The sequence below is a fragment of the Eptatretus burgeri genome, chromosome 17 (genome assembly GCF_056783735.1).
Source record: "Eptatretus burgeri isolate ZD-2024b chromosome 17, Ebu_testis_v1, whole genome shotgun sequence".
In the NCBI taxonomy this organism is placed as follows: Eukaryota; Metazoa; Chordata; class Myxini; order Myxiniformes; family Myxinidae; genus Eptatretus; species Eptatretus burgeri.
Window position 1 is genome coordinate 12,789,577 of NC_140977.1, and position 23,171 is coordinate 12,812,747.

Sequence of the window (23,171 nt, forward strand, 5' to 3'; positions counted from 1 at the left end):
CGGAACCGACCAATGGGGAGGCGAGTGGTGAGAGGAAGAAGCCCCTCCCTCCAGAGAAGAGATAGACGGGACGGCACGGTGTCCGCTGCTTCTGGACTTGTCGCTGCTTCTGGACTCGTGTCGCAGCTGGTCTTCTGGCTCTCGTCTCATCGCTGGCTTTGGGCTCGTCACGTGCAGGATGAGCGTGTGGGAGCCCGACGCTGTCCTCCGTACCCGGTGCTTGCAGCGGCATTGAGCTGCGGGTTTGAGTCCCGCCGATCCAGGACGTCGAAGACCGCACGAGGCGGGAAGGTCCATTTCGTTTCTTTTGGGTGTGCGTCTGTCTGTGGGCCCGTCTTTAAGTAGGAACTGTTAAGTGCTTTTTGCCTTGTACATACTGCATTTCTTATCGTCGGATAACTCTGTCCTTTATGTGTTCCTTCCCCACCTATTGTAAATAAATATCCATTTGTTGAATGTATCAACTCGTTTCTGTGTTTTCTTCATCGGTTTAACACGGTGCATGTTGGGGAATTAAAAAAGGCCGTTGTTGCCGTAGTTGTGTGCATTTGGACTGACGGTACCTCGGTAACCATCCGCTTGGGTTCTGCACGGGTCGAGCACGCTAACGACTTGTCCCGTTCGAGCTCCGTCGAGGGTGTGAATACTCGGTAGTTCGCCACGTGGGCCTCTAGGTATTTTGAAGTTTGGCAAATAACCCTGTGCCCACGCGTTTGATTTATTGACGATTTACGGTCCTGTAAGGGAGCCGTACCTTCGGAGTTATCTGAGGGTAACGATCTGAATTCCGGGTGTTCGGTGGAGTCGACTCTGCAGCTCCATCTAGCGGTCACGCCCGTCGCCGATACCCGGCCCACAACAATACCTTCTCCCCAAGATTTGGATAAATCAAAAAAAGAACCTCGTTATCTTTGATGATTGTGTTCATGAGAGAAACCAAACGGAAATGGATAGTGACTACACAAGAGGGAGACATTCTTCTTGTAATTGTATTTATCTTAGTCAATCATACTTTCAACTCCCTCGTCCGCTCAATAAGAAACAATGCTAATACTTTTATTTTATTCAAGTTAAATTCAATAGATATAAACAACTTTTGGAGAGACAATTGTTCTACATTATGTAGTAAAAAGGAATTTGGGGATTATATGAAGCACATGACTGAAAAATATAAATATATTGTTGTGAAAGATGAGATATTAAGGGATATATATTTTTATTTTATAAACAATTACATATATAAATGGCAACTATTATTATAAATCTTGTGGGTAAATCTGCTTCTGGAAAAAATTATCAGAAGCTAATGTTCTTCAATAATACAAATGAGAATATTGTAAATTTGCTTAAAAAGCACCATGTAGTTTGTATTGTATCAACAACTAGAGCAATAAGACCTGGAGAAGTAGAAGGTGAAGATTATTACTATATTTCAGAAGAGGAACACATGCGATTGAAGAATGAAGGTCAAATATTTGAGGAGGTTTCTCTTGGTACAACAAAATATTCACATTGTAAGAGTGAGTTAAAGAAACTAAAATCTGGTGGTCTTGGGATTTTAGAAATGAATCCAAAAGGAATGAGACAAATTTTATTAAACATCTGAGTGGTAATGGAGTTAAGATTTTATCATTTGATTTTGATGTTGATGAAGTAACTCAACAACAGTATGAAAAGCAGAGATACAAGTATAAGTGAAGAAGAAATTTCAACTCGTATTAATGTAAATGAAGAATTTGATGAAATATTTAAAGAAAAGGATTTATTTGAACACATCTACTTTAATGATGAAGAGAAAGAAAATTTCCCTGTTGACCTTTATAATTCAGTGAATTATATTTTCCAATAAATAAATGGATGTGAAAGAAAGATTTAAGGAACATCAAGAGTTGGTTTCAAAAGTTGTAAAACAACAGGATGACATAAAGAAGAAACACAGACAGAAACTAATGGGTGAAGAAGTATTTGAAAGAAAACAAGAGAAATATTTTAAACCACTTTTAAAAACTTCCCAAGAAAAAATTATTGATGCTTCCACAGTTCCCACAATAGAATATACTCCTAAAAAACTTCAAATGTAAAAAAGATTTCAGTCAAGTGACGGAGGAAGAATTAGAGCATATAGGAGAATTAGAATATGATGATAGATTATTTCAACAACTGGAAGAGATTAATTAATCAACCCCCTGATTATATTGTGAAGGCTCTTCAAAACAATGAATATTCAGCGGATTCAAAAACCAAAGCAGGACTCATTCCAACAGAACAACCAGCAATATTTCATCTTGTTCAAGAAAAGGGATTGATATTTAATGATGAATTAAGGTTCTTGAGTTCTGCTCAACCCCCTGTAAAACTAAGTCCGAGATTAATGTTTCTTCTCACAAAATATCTAAAACAAGGTTCAACTGTGAGGGATGAATCAAAGTATTTTGATAAACAATTGGATATGAAAAATAAGGATGATAGAGTATATATTGATCTGCTGGACTCTTAATTATAGCATTAGTCTATCTGGTATAAGTAGGAAGAATGAGAAGGAGAAACACATTATTCAGGCTTTAAGTAGGCTTGGTTCAGGTGTTGGTTTTCTTCCAAATGACCCATCACAATTAGTTAATCGACTGTTATTGCTGTTGGGTAGTAAGAAGGCTAGAAATAACAATTGTTTTAATGAAGCATCAGCCATGTTAGACCAGTTGATGAACATGAAAATAATTAATAAATGTCAATACAAAGACATTTTATCCCATATTAAATAAGATGAGAAGCACAATCCTTAGTTTTAATTTCACAACAAGCGACCACACATCTTCATTCCCTTACACACTACAACTTGACGCAACAAAAGAATATGAGACATCTTTATTATCTATGGAAACTTATAATGCCTTGTTTAATATCACCGAGAAAAATGACAACCTTAGTTAATCCGGGAAGTGGATACAAAACGATAACAGTTTCACCCAGAGTATATGAGATTTCTCAAATATCTTCTGAAATTGCTCGCCTTATGAAAGAACAGGGTGATGAACCAAAAATATTGTTATAGATATTCAAAAACATTCTTCAAAATCAACGATTAAACTTAAAAATAACGACAAGGTTGATTTCACAATTGACAATTCATTTTGAGAGTTATTGGGTTTCTCCCCAAAAAAAGATTGAAACTAATGGGACGTTTTGCAGTGATAATGTCATTCAAATATCCTCAGGCATAAATTCGGTATTAATTCACTGTGATTTGATTGATGGTGCTAATAATGATGGAATAAGGACAAATACAATATTTTCATTCAGTGCATACTCAACCCCAATTGGTTATAAATTCAATATGAAACCCAAAAATCTGGTTTATCTTCCTGTCAGGAAAATCCATATACAGAGTAAATTTTAGGATAACCGACCAAGATAATCGCATGATTAATTTTAATGGAGAAATTATATCCATCAGAATTCACCTTTGTGAAGTTTTCCAAGAAATAAATACGATGGTTATCGTGAGGAAACACGAGTGGGGAAAATATAAAATAATTACAGGAAAGGATTTTCCTTTCCCCATACTACAAGGGTGAAGGTATGTATCTTGGTCGAGGATACTATAAACCCAAGAGACAAAGGGGTGGAGGACATCAATTAAGAAAAAAAGATGGGATAATTGATACTCTAATGGATATAGGTTTAACTATTCTTAAACATAAAGACCTAATTGGTTCAACTGCTTCTGCTGTGGGAAATGTCACGGATGCTATAAAGAGTATAAAAGATGCCCAAAAGGAATCTCATAAATTGCAAGTAATAAAATAAATTAAGAAAGGCAAAACTCAGTTGTCTCCCCAAGAACGACAGAAAATAATTCAAATACTTGGGTCCGGGTTTCAAAAGTTTTAACATCTTTTTTTCCAAAATAAATACAAGTATGGAAGCAATTGATAGTATCTATGATTGGATGATACCATTGTCATCTCAAACTCTACTAAACAAGCTCAAATGAGCTAAGATCCTTGTCCTCTTAATGATGATGTCATAAAAACGAATATGATGTCATTATGATGTATCAGATTTGCGATGAATTATCTGTGCTAATGCCCAGCTTGATTCCCGCAAACAAAATTCAAACAGCTTGCCTAGTTTCGGAGATAATGGTATAGGCGATTTCCATTAGCGGCGATATTATGACGTCAACTTTTTTTCTAGGAAGAATTTCCAAAATCAGAGATGGTTACTGCCTGCGCGTGGGCTTTCTGCAAAGACATGGCAAGTTTCACGAAGATCCGATGAAAACTCTGGGTTGTGAAACAAAGTCAAAAAATAGGAATGACTTCATAAAAATTGATATGACGTAATAGTGATGTATCATATGTGCGGTAATTCATCTCTGTTAATGCGCTGTTCGATTCCCGCAAACAGAATTCAAAAAGCTTGCCTAGTTTGAGATAATTTTTTAGGCGATTTCCATTAGCGGAGATATTTTGACGTCATAACTTTTTTTCTCGGAGGAATTTTCAAAATCGGAGATGGTTACTGTCTGCACAGGGTATTTATTTTATATGCCAAGTTTCAGGAAGTTTTGATGAAAACTGTAGGCTGTGAAACAAAAAAGTCCACAAGAAGAAGATGAAGAACAACAACGTGAGTAAGACTTAGAGATCCTCCACGAGGATCGAAAAAGAAGACCACTTCAAGGTAAATGCCATAACTGGAACAGACTGGAATACAAATGGAACAAAAAGTTTTTAAATAAATAATCAACAAACTTATTTGAATCTAGCCAAAAATTTCTTGTTGTGTAAATTTACATTCACTAAGGCTGCGAATACCACAAACGCTACACTCGTAAATGATTTCTTCTGGAAAATGTTTGATCGTGTTCGTTTGTATGTTGGAACACAAGAAGTTGAAGCGGTTGATTATGTCTCTGCTACATCTGAAATGATGAAATTTACACTGTATTCATTTAGTGAGAGAATGGGAAAGGGAGCTGTCGAAGGTTTTATTCCTGATATGGCAATGGGAAAAAACACAGACCCTGGATAGAGTCAAAGAAAAGGAATGTATAATGATGATACAAAAACAGGCAATAGTTTTACTGTGGCAGTTCCTCTTAAAGGTATATTTGGATTTTGTGATCATGATAAAGTTCTGTATGGTCTTAAAATTAGATTTCAACTGCAAAGGAATGATAATGAAAATAGATTGCTTTTTGGTGTGGCTCCTGCTTTTGCTGCTCAGAATAAATTTCTTATTTATGAAATTAGTTGGTATATTAGTGAATATACGCCTAATCTTAAAACAGAAGAGATGTTAAATAGAACACTTAACTCTTGAAACCACTCAATGTATCATACCTTAAAAGAAGATGCCAACACGTTGAACTGAACCAAACTACTTACACGTGGAATTTGGGTGTTCTGGAAGGAAAGCCACGATATCTGTGGTCATTTTTAAAAAAACCAGATGGTGATACTGCTCCTGATAAGAATAATGCGTTGAGTGATAATGCTAAGGTGAAACAACTTCGCGTTTCTCTGGATGGAACATTTTATCCACGAGATAGATTGGAAATTAATTGGGAAAAAAATGATTATGCTGAAGCATACAAGTCTTACCAAAAGGTGTGTGAAAGCATTGGAAATAAAGAACCCATTTTGGATATGACAGCATTTAAAAGACTGTATACAATTGATGCGATTGACCTGAGTGCTCAAAAGGAAACTATAAAGTCTAATCGAGTGGATACTTCCCTATACATTGAAAGAGGAGTGAGTGAAGAAGTTTTAACATATTGTTTGCTTTTGGAAGCAACAGAATTACAGATTAATACAGTTAATGGTGTTATGATTAGTCTCACATTTTTTTGATAAATAAATGAGTAGTAAAGTGCCAACTGGGGTATATGTTAATCAAATCAATCTTCATAAACTATCATCTTATATTCAAAATCAAAAGCCTTGTATTATTAACGTTTATACAATTCAGAGAAAAGGAGCGGTAAGAATTGATGTTTGGCTCACAAGAGAACAGGTGAAAATCTTGAACGATACTGGCTCACTTAAAATTAAAATGTCAAAACCAATGTTGAAGAAATATTCAATAAGAGCGACGAGTGGAGGATTTCTCCCATTTCTAATTCCTTTATTTGCTGGTTTAAGTGCGACTGGAGCATTGACGGGTGGTATTTCAGCAGTAGTGAAAATTGCCAACCAAAGGAAGGCTCAACTCCGGGCTCAAAAAGAATTGGAAAGACATAACAAAGAGTTGGAGAAACAAATCAGTGGAAGTGGTGTAATTGTAGATTTTGCTGAAAAACTTGAAAGTCTGCCTGATAAAGCGAGATTGTTAGTTGGAGATATGCTTTCTTCTATCGCACAAGCAGGTGTAAAATTAACTAAAAGGGATAATGGATTGTACCTTTGTAATAAATAAATGAGCATTGATGAGTGGTTTAAAGAATTTGGAGAGAATACATCAAATTTAGAACTTATCAAATATTGTAAGAAATTAAAAATTCATAATGTGGCTATTTGTATGAGAGTATGAATTAACAAACGTGTCCAAACATACAAAGAATATTATTATTAACTTAGAAGATAATGGGAACGGTTCTCATTGGGTTTGTATTTTTAATAGTCAAGACAAATATTATTTTGATAGTTATGGTCTTCCACCACCTGTTGAAGTAATAATATTCTTACAGAATGGTGTTTATCAAACATTTCAAGTCCAAGAATTAAATTCCAAGTGTTGTGGTCAATTATGTCTATGAGTTATTTCAACTCAACAAAATTAAAATTGTTAATGACATCATTTTTAATCTAATATAGATGACTTATGTTGGAAAAGATGGTTCTCTCTTTGGTGTATCCCAAGAACTGGATATTGATTTATCAAATTATTACACAAAGGCACAGGCTGAACGACAGAAATATAGTATAGCAAAAAATATCAATATGAAAAATGTTTATAAGTTAATAAATTATCCAAGCCCGATTGACTTCGTGGGATTAAGTGATTTATGACAATATATATCCTTAAATAAAACGGCACGTTTTGTTAAACAAGTCGAATTTACAACCACAACACCTGGTTCAACAAACCACACACCTTTTCTTATTAAATTCAATTATCTGCTTAGTATTGCATTTTATAACGAAGAAAGTATAGTCAATGTGATAATAGAGTAATGGAGGTATAATATGTGTGATTTCGGATATAAATGGTCTTTTTTATTCAACCTAGAAGACCTACACGATTTTTATCAGTCTCTTAAAGAAGAATATTATCCTCTTGGTAAGAATCAGGAGAAATGTGGAAGCACAATTAGCAAACAACAAATACACGATTTCGGGAATAGGAAATTATATGATGGTGAAGCAATAGTTTATATGACAAAGAAGGAAGGAAATTGGATAATTATACAAAGTCGAGGAATATAAACCAATTTAACAACAGGAAGATGGGGTGGTATTACATGTCATCATATTTATCTGTCATATATTTCTGATATGTAAATGACAGCAAGAAGGCTTCAGGGAAAATTATAATTTTTGCATTCATGGATACCTACAAGAAAAGGGTGTTAGATTTTACATTCCTTATGAATTGGAACATACACACGGACATTTTTCAATTAAGAACTGGCCTTATACTGATGTTAAAAAACCCCCAAATAGAGATTTGATTAAAAATGAACTTCTAAAGGTGATGAAATTTAAACTCTTTCCTTAAAAAAAAAAGAAAATCAACAAATCTTATTTGTTTCCTATTATAAGAAAAATAATTGTGGATTCAAGAGTATCGCAGAATCCAGATGAATATATGTATGATATTCTATGGGGTGAAAGTGGTTCAAGGATAGTAAGGGATGAGGAAGAAGTTGAAGAAACTGAGACAAGAGAGAGGGAGAAGAGAGAGAAGGAGGAGAGGGAGAGGGAGAAGAGAGAGAAGGAGGAGAGGGAGAGGGAGAGGGAGGAAAGAGAGAATAAATAAATGTAAAAATATGGAAACCAGTGAGATTATAAAAAGATCAAAGGTATAACAGAAAATAAATCAATCTCAACGCACTGAGGAGGAAAACAAAGAATTGGCAAGTCGATTCGAAATATATGCATCAAGACTATTAAAATTGATTTCAGGGAGAAGATTTAAACGAGAAAGTGGAGATAAAGAAGAGAAAGAAGGAAAAGATTATATTATTGATGATGTTGGTATAATCGACTTTGGTTAAAGTTTTACATTTTTTTCTTAAATAAATGGAGGAGAGAGTGAAGACATTTTTAAGGATTCTTTATGTTTTAAAAATTAAGATTCAAATGTGCATGTTGGAAACTTAAAAAGGCTTTCGCACTCTGTTGGAATTTTTCACATATATAAATGAGTTATTGTCTCAAATGTAAAAAAAAACGAGAGTAAAAATATCTTGTATGTTAAAAGTAAAAATAATAGGGTTATACAAAAAGTTACATGTTTGGTGTGTGGCTCAAAAAAGAGTGAATTCATCACCAAACACAAACAAGGGGGAGATATACAAAAGATTTTGTAGGAAGTAAATTTACAACAACTGGAATACCAGGGGGATTACATCAACCAGGGTATTCTTTCTGTGGTCCAGGAACAAACATGAATAAAAGATTAGATGAGGCTGACAATCCTAAACCGTGGAGCAAACCTATCAATAGGGTTGATGAAGTGTGCATAAAGTGTGATATTGATTATGGGAAGAGCACGACGTTGGAAGAAAAACATGAGGCCGATAGAGAAATGTATAATTTGTCTCTGATACAAAATCCAACCTTGAGAGAAAAAGTTGATAGGTTCATCATGAAGAAGATGATCAGTGCTAAATTGAAACTTGGGCTTGGAAATTCAAAAAACTTATTATATAGGCTCTAATGATGTCATTAAGATTGAAGAGCAATTAGCTGATGAATTACAAAAACCAATAATCACAAAGTTTCATCGAAGGAAGGTTTATTCCAAGGAAGTTGATTATATCTGTTCCGCTTATTTAATTGAACTCAATGATAAGGGGTACAAGTATGCTTTAACCGTGATTGATTTGAGGAGTACATATGCGTGGGTTGTTCCTTTGAAAAATAAAACAGGTTATACTCTTATGTTAGCTTTCCAACAGATATTCAATAAAAGCAAGAGAAAACCTAAAAAATTGTGGACTGATGGTACAGAGTTCTACAACAAAACATTTATGAATTTTCTTAAAAATAACATTACATTACACAGCACCTTTAATGAAGGAAAAGTGGTTGTTATTGAGCGTTTTAATCGCACTTGAAAAGAGAAACTATATTAAAAAAATTCACTCAACTTGGTTCTCAACAATGGTTATCTTGAATTCAGGACATTGTAGATAAGTACAATGATACGATTCATACCTCAACGAAAATTAAACCATCAGATACATTTACAAAATTAAAATATGAAAAAGATTAATGTCAAAAAGCCTAAGTTCAAAGTTGGTGATATAGTAAGAATATACAGGTGGACATCTCTTTTTGAAAAAGCACATCTAACACAAGCCCCACCCACGCAAACCCCACCCACATTAGCCACATCTACATTCATCATATCCACATAATTAGTGATTAGTTTATGAGTTCCCCACAAACATGTTTATTTAATTAAAAAAATTGTTCCACCCTCAGAAGCCCCACCCACACAAGCTCCACCCACCCACACAAGCCCCACCCACACAACCCCCACACACACACACACACACACACACACACACACACACACACACACACACACACACACACACACACACACAAGCACCACCCCCCTGTGCGCCCCCACCCTTGACTCACCACCCCCCTCATCCCTCTCCCCACCCTTCCCCACACACATGGTTTTGGTATTTATATGCCCCAACAGTCTCTTGAAAGTTGGGGCCTCATTGCTCATTGGGAAATATAGCCTCAATATACCGTCATTGGGAAATATTCCACCAAATTTAGAAAAAAAAAAAGTGGAAAATTGATCAATTTTTATCCCCCGCCGCATGGCGGAAGGGGGATATTGTTGTCACCCGGGCCGTCCGTCCGTCCGGCTGGGCGTCAACATTTATAGCTGTGAGTGTGATAACTCATAAACTGTTCGCCATATCGATTTGAAATTTGGGTCACACATGTACCACCTGAAAAGGAAGAACCCTGTTGATTTTGGGCATGGCCGGATCCAAGATGGCCGACTGGGGCGGCTATCTTGAAAAAAATGTTTTTTGAAATAAATGGAAAACCACTTATCTGATTTCAATTATTTTTGGTTACTACGTTCCTCACCCCTGGGGAACTTTTTCCAACATGGTTTCAGCCCGCTCGGACATCCAATATGGCCGCCAGGCAGCCATGTTGAGAAAAACAACGTTATCGCGATATAGGCTCTAATTTTTTTCTTTTCTGATGAAACTTGCTGGAAATGTAGGTAACGGAACAAAGTAGGTTGCTCTTGAATTTCGGCCATGTCGAACATCAAATATGGCCGCCAGGCAGCCATTTTGAAAAATGACTATCGCGAAATAGGCCCTAAATTTTTATTTAAACTTTTTGCTGTATAGCTCGAAAGACATGATGACCAAATGGTATCTTGTTTCCAATTCACCTCCCTCATTATCTGGAATATGTATGACCTTTTTCAATGGCCGGGGATTCCCCATCTCTGATGGGTATGTTTTACAATTGAAATGAAATAGCCCAATTTGCTGATGCTGTTAAAGAAGTAATTTAATCAACAATAAGTTGATTTGTTGAGAAATTTTTTCATGCTTGTGTTTTTCAGAAAGTTTATTTATGTGTTTTTTCCATGTACTCTTAAAGAACACATTTCAAGGTTTTCTCACTTAAACTCAACAATTGATTCTGTGACAGCGCAGTATCTGGAGAACTTGTCAACCAACAACTCATATTCACAGAGTGGTGATCAGATGTGTTTATGCCTTCGTAATCCTCGGCTGTGAAATGGTAACCACAAATGACAAGTCTATCCAAAGGGTCCTCTTTACCCGTTTTCTTTGGGGGAAAATTCGCCCGTTTTGTTTGTACAAATCTTATCCACTGCCGGCGAATGTTTGATTCCTTCGGAAATCGGTGGGAGCGATTACCCGTTTTCCAGCCATTTTCGCAAAACATGACGACACACGTACGAGGCATGTACAAATATCCAAATAACTTTGTTTTACAATAATTCAAAAAAAAAGGATAATATAGACAGTTGCAAGCTCAAAAAAGCGAAAGAACGGCCCACTGAACTAGACACTTCTTCAATGAGCGAGTGAGTCTCCGCTTTGTTTTGGAGAACGTGACGTCAACATCCTTATATGGCACGCAGCTGCTTTTTTCAACAGCCTCGAGAAATAACAACTTCGGAGTTAAATTTCATTAACACTCCCAATAGTTAAGCAACCACAATCGTTTGCATCAAACTATTTAATGCACATTTGATCATAATGATAAATTTTCAGAACATGTTTGGTGACCCGCAACCTGCTCTTTAAGTTGTGTGTTTGGTTCATCCAGACAGGTGTTTAAACTGAAAAATAAAAATAATGAGAACACTCAAGAGAGATACAGACAGAGACACACACAGAGACACAGACAGACACACACACACGCAAATATATATATATATATATATATATATATATATAATTATATATATGTATATATATATATATATATATATATACACACACAGACTGATAATTTCTCACCTTTGACTCGACTCTTCAAGGTCGGAGGACTTCTTTCCAGCCAACAAAAATGTCATTCAATTCTTTTCTGAACGATTGAATGTCTTTAAGGAAGTCATTCATTTTTTGCCATTTCTCATGATATGCAAAGGCCTCATGTTCCAGATCAGTTATCAACGATGTTCTTATTGGGGACAACCTGTGAGAAAAAGAGACAATAATTATTGGTTGTATAACGATTTAATTCTGTATAAAACAACAAATAATGAATATATAACATTCAATATAAAACAAGGATCTCACCTCTCATCTTGTGAAAACAATTGATCCGCAAGGTCAGAAGAATCATCTGTACAATACATTCTCTAAACAACATACGAAGCCCGCTTTAGCAATAAATAGCCCGAGTTGATGACATCATGGGAGATTACACAACAATAGGTTTTTCAGGGTGTGTCTCAAAGGAAATGACCGGGCTTTTTTTGGATTGGTTTGGGTGTGAGGGCTGAAATAGAGATTTTATCTTTTCTTTCGTATAAAACTTGCGTTTAAATATCTTATTTTGCTTGCTTTTAGCTAAACTTTATTCTGTTTCTGTTAGTGTTCTGATGATTTAAGATACTAGTACGTGCCCGTAAAAAAAAAAAATAATAATAATAATAAATAAATAAACCACACAGGCCGTTTCTTCGCTCTCACGTGCCCGTACGTGCGTGACCCGGAAGTTCGATATTATTCGCAATTTATTTTTAATACCCAATTATTCAATTAGCGCCAACGTATTTTACCTTTTCGCAATGTCGTGGCAAGGAAAAACAAAAAGAGAAGAGAAGAGAGAGAAAAAATTTACTTCCTGGTTCGGAGCATACCAGCACTCTGATGTTCCCGAAATTTATACACCGTCTAATATGAAAATGATCATAACTTGGGCCATTGTGTTTATCTATAAATGCGCATAAGAAATCGAGAAATTATTAGAATACACGAAGTCATCACTCTCCGGAAGCCCGTACGTTGTAACCGTAATGGGGAACGTGGCTGAGGTTTCCTTCCCCATCGGCCACGCCCACGCAACAACGTGTCTTCCCATTGGTTTGGTAAATAAATGGTCATAACTTGGGAAGCACTTGTCCGATTAATATCAAACCTTGAAAAGGCACATCCTCAGGTCCCCAGCAATATACCTGGCAAGTTTCAATTAGATCGGACCAGTGGTTGTCGAGAAACAGCGGTCACACACACACACACACTGGAATTATAGATAGATAACCATGAGAGACATGGGCACAGAATACTTCCTCATTTTCACAGCACGACTGTGCTATTAAAGGCACTTCCCCATTTTACAGAACCGAAGGAAAGATAATGAACTTCCCTTTCTTTCGTGCTTGAAGAGATAAAGTCAATATACTCTATGGAAATTAATGTTAAAAGAAAATTAAATGAGTCTCAATTTTACATTTGCTTGTATGGGAGGGAAGGGGATAGGTGAGGAGAAAATGAGTCTCCTATTTGGGGCTTGGGTCAGAAAGTTTTTCCCTTTTCCCACATTCATTTGAATGGGTGTCCCAGAAACCCCATTTATCATCTACTATTCTACTGGCACAGAATGACGCAAAGAGTGACGTCAAACTTCAACCCTTTTGGGCATTTTGATAAATTTCTATCGTATGTAGGTTAAAAGTCAGTCTGCTTCTAACAGACTGGGGAAATGTACTATCTTGAAGCAATTAGAGCTTAGTGAATACATCTGGACATTTCCTTCGACCCACATTCCAGTTATACTGAAATCATATTCCCTGTCCAACTTGTTGGTGCCTTTTATATAAATCCCTGAGAAAGCAAGATAGCTTTTAAATGATAGGCAATTCTCTTATTCTGAATTAAACGCATTTGAAAAGTCAGCCTGCTTATCATATCTTTACTAGACAGGTCGACATGTTTCACTACAGAGGAAAGATATGATTATGTTAATTAAAATAAAAAAATGGATGCATGTTCAAGCACATCGAATCATACCATATTTGAGTACATTTTCCATTTCAGATTGAATACATTTATTTTAATATCAATTCATTAACAACATTTTATTATTGTTTTTATCACCCTCAAACCCATGATGCTAATTTTGGAGAAATTGCATTCAACAGCAGCCTCTCTCTGTTTCAATTGGGTTGCACGTCACACCATTAAAGTTTGATCTAATCTCACCTTCTCTTCTATGGGACACTAGCTTGCACTTTGACAACATTCTAGATTCCATTCCTGATTACTGTTTTGATTTCACGATTTCTCTGGAAACCTTTCTTAACACTTCACCGTCCATCTAGCGTATGAAAATACTTCAGCCCATTGACCGAAAGACAGTGGTTATATCTCTTACAGATAACCTACAGAATATCAAATATGACCCCCACACCTGAAACATGACTTTTAACTCAGATAATCCTAAATACTCACAGTACCTCTCTGAAAGGACAACACAACCAACTCAAATCTAATTTGTGTGAAATAGTTGTCAATTATATTATACTTTTCAAAGATGGTTTGAATTTTTATGCCTTTTGTGACTTGTCTTTGCAGAGAAACAAATGAAACTGTTTTCTTGTTCCAACTGTTTCCAGTTGTTCAACTTGGATGTTTTCAATCCGCACATGACTCGGACCATTTGTGAAGAAACTGACAACTGCAGCGTCATGTCTTTCAACCACAGTTGTAAGAGTTGTACAGAGACCCTCAAGAATATCCAAGGAAGTGAGAGACCACACAAGTGTTCTGTGTGTGACAAATCATTTACCGAATTATCATCTTTAAATCTCCATCAAACAATACACACAGAAGAGAAGGGGGGTTCGGTTGTGGACACCTGCCATGTGAGCGATCCCAAGCGACGGCAAGCTATTATGCAAACCAGTGAGGAGAAAGCGAGCAGGCAGACGCACAACCCTGGAATATACCTACTTGGCATGACTCCTTTGAGTGGCATCGGTGATCCCTGTCAAGCAGTCCAGGCCCTACGGCCTCTTATGGAAAGGAAAATGGCTGGCTATAACAAAAATATGCCAAACAATGACAATCAGTCACAGAGAATTACTAATGGGATACAGAACCCTCGTCGGCTAAGACCTAAGTCTTTGCGGCTGCAGCGAGCAGCCGGAATGTGTGCTGAAAAGGATAATGATTGCACCTTCTCCAGTGACGAGGGGGATCACTGCCTCGCGATAGGACAGAGCTCTACACCAAAGCTCAAAGCTAAAAAGGTGTCACCTGTTCTACAAGCAACAGCTCCAAGATTCCAGACAGATTGGAGAAGATCAAATGACCAGAGCTGGGGGTTAGAGGAGAAAAAAATCGACCTCCATTGCAAAGCGTATTCTACGCATGAAGCATGGGGGACGAACAGTGAAGGAGAAAGATTCATGAATCGTGATCCTTTACCAAAAAAGGAGGCGGATATTTTGAGTTCTGGGAGAACTGCCTCACACCGAAAACCCACAAATGGAGATAACAACCAATGTAAGAAGCCCTACAAGTGTTCTTTGTGTCCTAAAGCCTTTTCTCAAACAAAAAATTTTCATGAACATCAAAGAATGCATGCAGGCACGAAGCTTTACAAGTGCTCCGTGTGCAACAAGGCTTTCGGTTTTATCTCAGTTTTGCAAGCACATGAAAGAATCCATTCGGGTGAGAAGCCTTTCAAATGTCCTGTTTGCTGCAAAGCATTTGGTCACTTATCAACTTTACAAGTTCATAAAAGAATGCACACAGGAGAGAAACCGTACAAGTGTTCTGTATGTCATAAGGCATTTAGTCAATTATCACATTTACGCACTCATAAAAGAACACACACAGGGGAGAAGCCTTACAAGTGTTCTTTGTGTCAGAAGGCATTTACTTGTGGGAAATCATTGAGAGGGCATCAAAGAATGCATGCTGGAGAGAAGCCCTACACATGTTCTGTATGCAACAACTCATTTACTTTGCCATCAACATTAAAAGGACATCAAAAAATACACACAGGAGAAAACGGAAAACCAATGGTGGAGAAGCCCTACAAGTGTTCATTGTGTTCAAAGGCCTTTGCTCAATCAAAAAATTTTCATGAACATCAAAGGATGCATGCAGGTGAGAAGCCTTTCAAGTGCTCCGTGTGCCACAAGGCTTTCAGTTATATCTCGGGGTTGCAAATACATGAAAGAATCCATTCGGGTGAGAAGCCTTTCAAGTGTTCTGTTTGCTGCAAAGCATTTGGTCACTCATCAACGTTATACGCTCATCAAAGAACACACACGGGAGAGCTGCCATACAAGTGTGCTGTATGTCACGAGGAATTTACTTGCTCAAAAACATTAAGGGTGCATCAAAGAATACACACAGGAGAAAAGCCCTACAAGTGTTCTGTTTGCAACAAATCGTTTACCGTGCCATCGTCTTTAAAAGTACATCGAAAAATACACACGGTGGAGAAACTCTACAAGTGTCCTTTGTGTCCTATAGCCTTTGCTCAATCAAAAAAATTTCATGAACATCAAAGAATGCATGCAGGCACGAAGCTTTATAAGTGCTCTGTGTGCAACAAGACTTTCGGTTATATCTCAGTGTTGCAAATACATGAAAGAATCCATTCGGGTGAGAAGCCTTTCAAGTGTTCTGTTTGCTGCAAAGCATTTGGTCACTCATCAACTTTACAAGTCCATCAACGAACACACACGGGAGAGAAACCGTACAAGTGTTCTGTATGCCATAAGGCATTTAGTCAATTATCACATGTACAAACTCATGAAAGAACACACACAGGGGAGAAGCCTTACAAGTGTTCTTTGTGTGATAAGGCATTTAGTTGCAGGAAATCTTTGAGAGGGCATCAAGGAATACACACAGGACAGAAGCCCTACACATGTTCTGTGTGCAACAACTCATTTACTTTGTTATCGTCTTTAAAAGGACATCAAAAAGTACACACAGGAGAAAACAGAAAGCCAATGGTCGAGAAGCCATACAAGTGTTCTTTGTGTCCTATTGCCTTTGCTGAATCAAAAAATTTTCATGAACATCAAAGAATGCATGCAGGTGAGAAGCCTTACAAGTGCTCCGTGTGCCAGAAGGCTTTCAGTTTTATCTCGGGGTTGCAAGTGCATGAAAGAATCCATTCGGGTGAAAAGCCTTTCAAGTGCTCTGTTTGCTGCAAAACATTTGGTCACTCATCAACTTTATATGCTCATCAAAGATCACACACGGGAGAGCAGCTACACAAGTGTTCTATGTGTCACGAGGAATTTACTTGCACAAAAACATTAAGCGTGCATCAAAGAATACACACAGTGGAGAAGCCCTACAAGTGTTCTGTTTGCAACATATCATTTACCGTGTCATCGTCTTTAAAAGTACATCAAAAAATCCACAAGGTAGAGAAACCCTACAAGTGTTCTTTGTGTCCTAAAACCTTCGCTCAATCAAAAAATTTTCAGGAACATCAGAAAATGCATGCCGGTCAGAAGCCTTTCAAGTGCTCTCTGTGCAACAAGGCTTTCCCTGTTATCTCAGCATTGAAAATACATGAAAGAACCCATTCGGATGAGAAGCCTTTCAAGTGTTCGATTTGCTGCAAAGCGTTTCGTTGCTCGTCACATTTACACATTCATCAAAGAACACACACCTGGAAGGAAAGCTGGAAATCCCAGCAGTAAAAATACGATGTGGTGTCTTACAAGGTCTTTTCCCCCTCCTGTTTTGTCTGACTGGACCCACTAAGTCACCTCATCAATGAACAAGGCAGGGATACAATCTTACATGCAACAGAAAAACGACTGAAGAAACCAGAAAAGTAACACACCTACTATAACATGGATGATCTAAAACTTCGCACCGAATGATAAATTGGAATATCAACTGAAACTCGAAAACAGGTCTCCGAGGACATCCGAATGGAGTTTGGTCTTGACAAATGTGCCGAGTGCACATTTACACAATGAAAAAACCAAAAGAACAGACATCTCAATCGATGAAATCACAATACAGGAACTAGAAAACGAAGACTCCTACAAATGCTTGGGAAGAGAAGAAGGCCCACAGATACAACATAAAACAATGTGTAAAATAATCTGCAACGAGGACCGACGCAGAATAAGACTAATTCTGAAGTCATCCCTTCCCCCAAAAAACAAAACCAGTTATAAACCAACTTGTAGTGCCGGTATTCCAATATAGCTGTGCAATTATACACCGGCCACAATTGGAGATCAACAATTTAGACACCAAAACAAGGAAACTTTTAACTATTCACAAGATGTTCTCCAAAACCCAATGTACGTATATTGTTGGTTACTAATGTATAATGTAGGTTACTAATTTATAATGTAGGTTGTACTTACCGAGGCGAGAGGGAGAAGGTGATTTTATGGGGCATAACCAAGTGCACAGAACATCGTGTGTTGGATTAGTGGAGTACGTGAAGAGCTCAACAGACTACCGGATGAGATTTGTACACAAGCAAGAAAACAACAAACCAGAAAAGGGATCTTTTATCCATTTAGCAACAAATTTCCAAAGAGAGGTGCAAATGTTGGATACTTATACTACACAGGAAAACGAAATAGAAACAAACACAGCCCAATGACTGCAAAGAAAAAAAAAGAAAACTACAAAAAAAAAATCAGCAAATATACTCTGACAGATGGGAGAATGACAAAAGAGCAGGAAGATTTTTTAAAAGATCTTGACAGGATAGGGATTGACAATGAAGGTTCACTGGAATGGCCAAGAAGAGGACAAATTAATTGGGATGGAGAATGAGTCATTATCAATGCCCAACACCAGGGACATTGCATGAATGCTTTAAAGAAAATGGTAGGATTGAGTCAATCGGAGAAATGCAGGTTTTGTTCAGAAAAAACCGAAAGCACCAGCCACCTCCTTTGTTGGAACAAAAAATATGTAAAAAAAAAAAAAACTCATGTTGGAACAGCTGTACACAGAAAGACATGACGGTACCTGCAGAGTAATCCACTGACACATCTGTAAACATTTCAACATCTCAGTCCCAGAACAATCATGGAAACACAAACCAAATCCGATCCTCGAAAATGAACAAGTAATGCTCACATGTGACATGATTATCCCATGAAGTGTGAACATTACAAACAAAGCATTGTGTCTGGACATGGTGCTTAAAAAGAAAAAGGAAAAAACGACATTGTTGATTGATGTCTCGATTCCCAATGACTTCAGACTGCATGCCACAGAAATTGGGAAATGACCAAATACCAGGATCTGAAAAATGAGTTCAAAAGGACTTGGACATTGAAGAAAGCTGAAATTGTACCAGTGCTAGTTGGAGTTACAGGAAAGATGAAGAAAACCCTTACTGAGTACTTAAAAATCATTCCTGGGAATATCAATCCAAACGAGCTACAAGTGGAGGCTGTCAGAGGTTCAGTAAAGATTTTGAAAAGAGCCTTTGGAACAAGGCTATGAAAATGATGTTTCACAATTTGTTTCAAGAAAAATGATCCTTTACCAAAATAGGTGGTGGAGATTTTGAGTTCTGGGAGTAAATCCCTCCCACCTTCTGAAACCTACAAATGGAGATAACAACCAAAGATAGAACATACAAAAAAAAAATGAGATTTCAAATTTAATCACAATAACAGAAATAGAAATTGGGCAACATTGTAGAATTGAATCAAGAAACAAAACTGAAAACTCCAGAACAGGACCAGAGAATGACGAAAGGAAAATCTACAGCAGCACCCATCGAGAAATATCTACTCAAAGTTACTAACTCAGATCAAATAGCACCTTTGAAAACAAAACAAATAATAGCAACAAGGAAAGATCACAATGAGGAGGAGAATAATGGACAACAGAATGAAGAAGAGGTTGACAATGAACAGCATCAGCGAGAAGATGAGCTGGCTAATAAAATAGAGGAAATCAAATTAATATCACCCAATCAAAAAACATCTTCACTGAATAAACACCAATAAACTGTTGAAGATACAAGTAAGGAGAATAAATTAAGCAGTCATTAAAATGCTCCCAAAATCACCGAATGAAAGAGAAATTAACGATGTGATTGTTGCAGCACCATTGTATGCCCAAGAGAAAATAACAGGTAAACAATGACACAAAAAGATAGATCTGATTACCTGACCAGAAACAAAACACCACCATGGAAATAGATGAGAGAAGCAGAGACCCACTGAAGTTAGAAACGGGACAAATGTAACAATTTAAGAGGGGAAACAGAAGTCCTCAGCTGATGAAAAGAATCGGACAAAGAAAAAAGAATTAGAACATAGAAAACAATGGATTTGGTGCCCATAATAAACTCCAAATATAACATAGAGCAGGGAGAATTAAAAAACAATGATGAGGCCAACAATAGAAGAAATCAAAATCGACAGTTTGAAAACAACCCCAAAAACTTCTACCGAGAGCTCAGGAAACAGAAACAAAATGTGACAACTCCTAAAAAAAAAAAGAGGACCGAGAAAAATTTTGGAAAGGTATATTTGAGGATGAAAAATAACACAACAAGGAAGCAGAGTGAATACGACACTTGGAAAAGAAAAAGCAACATCAACAGGAAATGCACCCACTGACAATTGACGAGGAAAAAAATTTAAAAAAAACATCTCGCAAAAGCATTGAACTTCAAATGCCCAGGCCCGGATAGGATTCTGAACTTCTGGCTAAATCAACTACATGCTCTCCACCTTCACTACGCTCGCATTTAATGAGCTCGTACAAGGGAAACAGTCAATGGACGAATGGCTCACAGAAAGCAACACTTCTGATTTCTAAATCTGAAGAAACCCATCAACCCAACAAAAATAGACCAACAACACGCCTGCCAACAACATACAAACTTTTATCAGGTATAATCACCGATACAATTTGTGACCACCTCACTCAACAAGGAGCTTTTGAGGCAAAGCAGAAAGGATTAAAAAGGGGATGTTATGGAACAATACACCATATATTGTTAAACAAAATCATCCTTGAAAACTGCAAGCTCCGACAAACCAACTTATCCACAGCATGGATAGATTTCAAAAGAGCCTTTGATAGTGTGCGACATTCATGGATTATAAAATGCATGCAAGTATACAAAATTGACCCCCAGGGCCCAGATAGTCACATTGATTGAGAAAGCAATGATGCTTTGAAACACAACACTGATACGACCTCACCTGGAAGGAATGATTGAAATCCCAGGAGTAAAGATACGACATGGTATCTTTCAAGGTGACAGTCTTTGCCCCCTCCTGTTTTGTCTGGCTCTTGACCAAATGAGTAACCTCATCAATGAACAAGGACACGGATCCAATCTGATATGCAACACATAAATGATTAAAGAAACAAGAAAGGTAACACACCTACTCTATATGGATGATCTAAAACTCTTCGCACCTAATGATGAAAAATTGTCAGATCAACTGAAACTAGTAAAGTAGTACTCGGAGGACATTCAAATGGAGTTTGCTCTTGACATTTTTTACAAGGAAAAACATAAAGAACACAGAACATCTCATTCAATCAAAACACAACAATACAGGAAAGGAACTAGAAAATTATGCATTCTAAAAATATCTCAGAATAGAAGAACGCCCCCAGATACAACAAAAAACAATGCGTAAAATAATCAGCAAAGAGTACCTCTGCAGAATAAGACTAATTCTGAAGTCATCCCTCTCCCGAAGAAACAAAACCAAAGCTATAGACCAACTTGCCGTACCGGTATTCCAATATAGCTGTGCAATTATAAAGTGGCTACAATTGGTAATCAACAATCTAGACACCAAAATAAGGAAACTTCCAACGAATCACTAGCTGTTCCATGAAAACCAATGCATCCTGAGGTTGTACTTACTGAGACAAGAATTTGGAGGTGGTTTAATGGAGCTTAACCAAGTGCACATAACATTATCTGTAGGACTGGCGGAGTGTGTGAAGAGCTCAACAGACTATCAGATGAGATTTGTACACGAGCAAGAAAACAACAAACCAGAACAGGGATGCTTAATCCATTGAGCAACAAACTTCCAAAAACAGGTGCAAATGATGTATACAATACAGGAAAACAAAACAAACACAGCCCCAATGATTGCAAAGATTAAGAAAAAAAAAATGAAAACTACAAAAATAAATATCAGCAGATATACTCTGACAAATGGGAGAATGACAAAAGAGCAGGAAGATTTTAAAAAGAGCTTGACAGGACAGGGATTGGCAAGGAAGGCTCTTCTCTTTGGCATGGTTAAATGCTTCAGAAATTACAAAAATGACCAAATTACGAGGATCTGAAAAACGAAGTCAAGAGGACTTGGAAATTGAAGAAATCTGAAATTGTTGGAGCTACAGGAATGATGAAGAAAACCCTTCCTGTGTATATAATAATCATTCCTGGGAATATCACTCCAAACAAGCTACAAGTGGAAGCTGTCAGAGGTTCAGTGAAGATTCTGAAAAGAGCCCTTGGAACAAGGCTATAAGAACGAAACTTCACAGCTTTGTTCGTGAATCGCAATCCTTCACCAAAAAATGAGGTGGAGATTTTGAGTTCTGGGAGAATTTCCTCCCACCTTCTGAAACCCGCAAATGGAGATAACAACCAATGATGGAGGCCTCATAAGTAAATGTTCTGTTTCCACGAAGGATTTTGCAAGTTCCTAATCAATAAAAAGACATGGGAAAATTCGCACACATGAGAAGGAAGTGGTGGAATGAATTGCACACTTGAGAAGGACGTACACAAATTCACACACGTGAAAAGGAATTGCAAACCCTTGCGGGCAGTTGTTCCAAAAACATTGCCATTATAAAGATCACTTTGGTTGAACAAAAAATGAGCTAAATGAAAGCAACATCAACCAAACATTCACAGAGGAAGAAACAAAAATAAGAGGTTGCTGCAAGGATAAGTCGAAGAGGGAATAAGAAGTGAATGGTGACCAACAAATGGAGAACTTCCATCAATGCCACAATGGATGGATATGATGAAAGTCCCACATTGCAAACCTTCAAAGAGTAGGAACACCCAATAGACTGCGATGAAACTGCACAGCAGATGGAGGGAAGGAGGCAAATGCAGTGTGACAAGAGAAACTGGGATACTGCTCTTCTCTCGAAGCAGAAGATAATGTCAACCGAGTCACATTAACAGGAAGAGAAGCTGTGCAACAGGATGGGAATTTGGACCACGGTTCAATACTGGAAGCCCAACAGCAAGACTGGAATATAACAGAGCGATATGATGCATACCCACTGCTGGGGAGAGAGAGAAAAACGTTTTTTTAAATTTAGGCTTTTTGATGAGTTTGCAATAAGTGAGGGGAAAATAAGCGTGAAATCTGATTTCGTAATAAAAAAAAAACTTTATACCTGCATCATTTTCATGAGAATGTTGAAAAAGTAAATTTCTGAATGTTTTCTTGGATAACTTCGATTTATGGATGTCATACCA

The 23,171-nt window shown here is 37.2% G+C and overlaps 1 protein-coding gene across 4 annotated transcripts in view; it reads left to right on the top strand.

Moving 5' to 3' along the window:
* LOC147009339 (uncharacterized) overlaps nt 1-23,171 on the top strand; it is a 152,736-nt gene that overhangs the window by 82,824 nt on the left and 46,741 nt on the right. For 2 of the 4 annotated variants that reach the window (XM_085861694.1, XM_085861696.1), the window contains one exon: nt 14,288-21,794. The exons of 1 other annotated variant lie outside the window; for it this stretch is intronic. In XM_085861694.1, coding sequence (XP_085717820.1) covers nt 14,288-17,391 — 3,104 coding nt within the window. In that variant the 3' untranslated portion in view covers nt 17,392-21,794. Of the gene's footprint in view, nt 1-14,287; nt 21,795-23,171 lie in introns of those variants that run through there. One more of the 4 variants, XM_085861697.1, reaches the window with a different exon arrangement.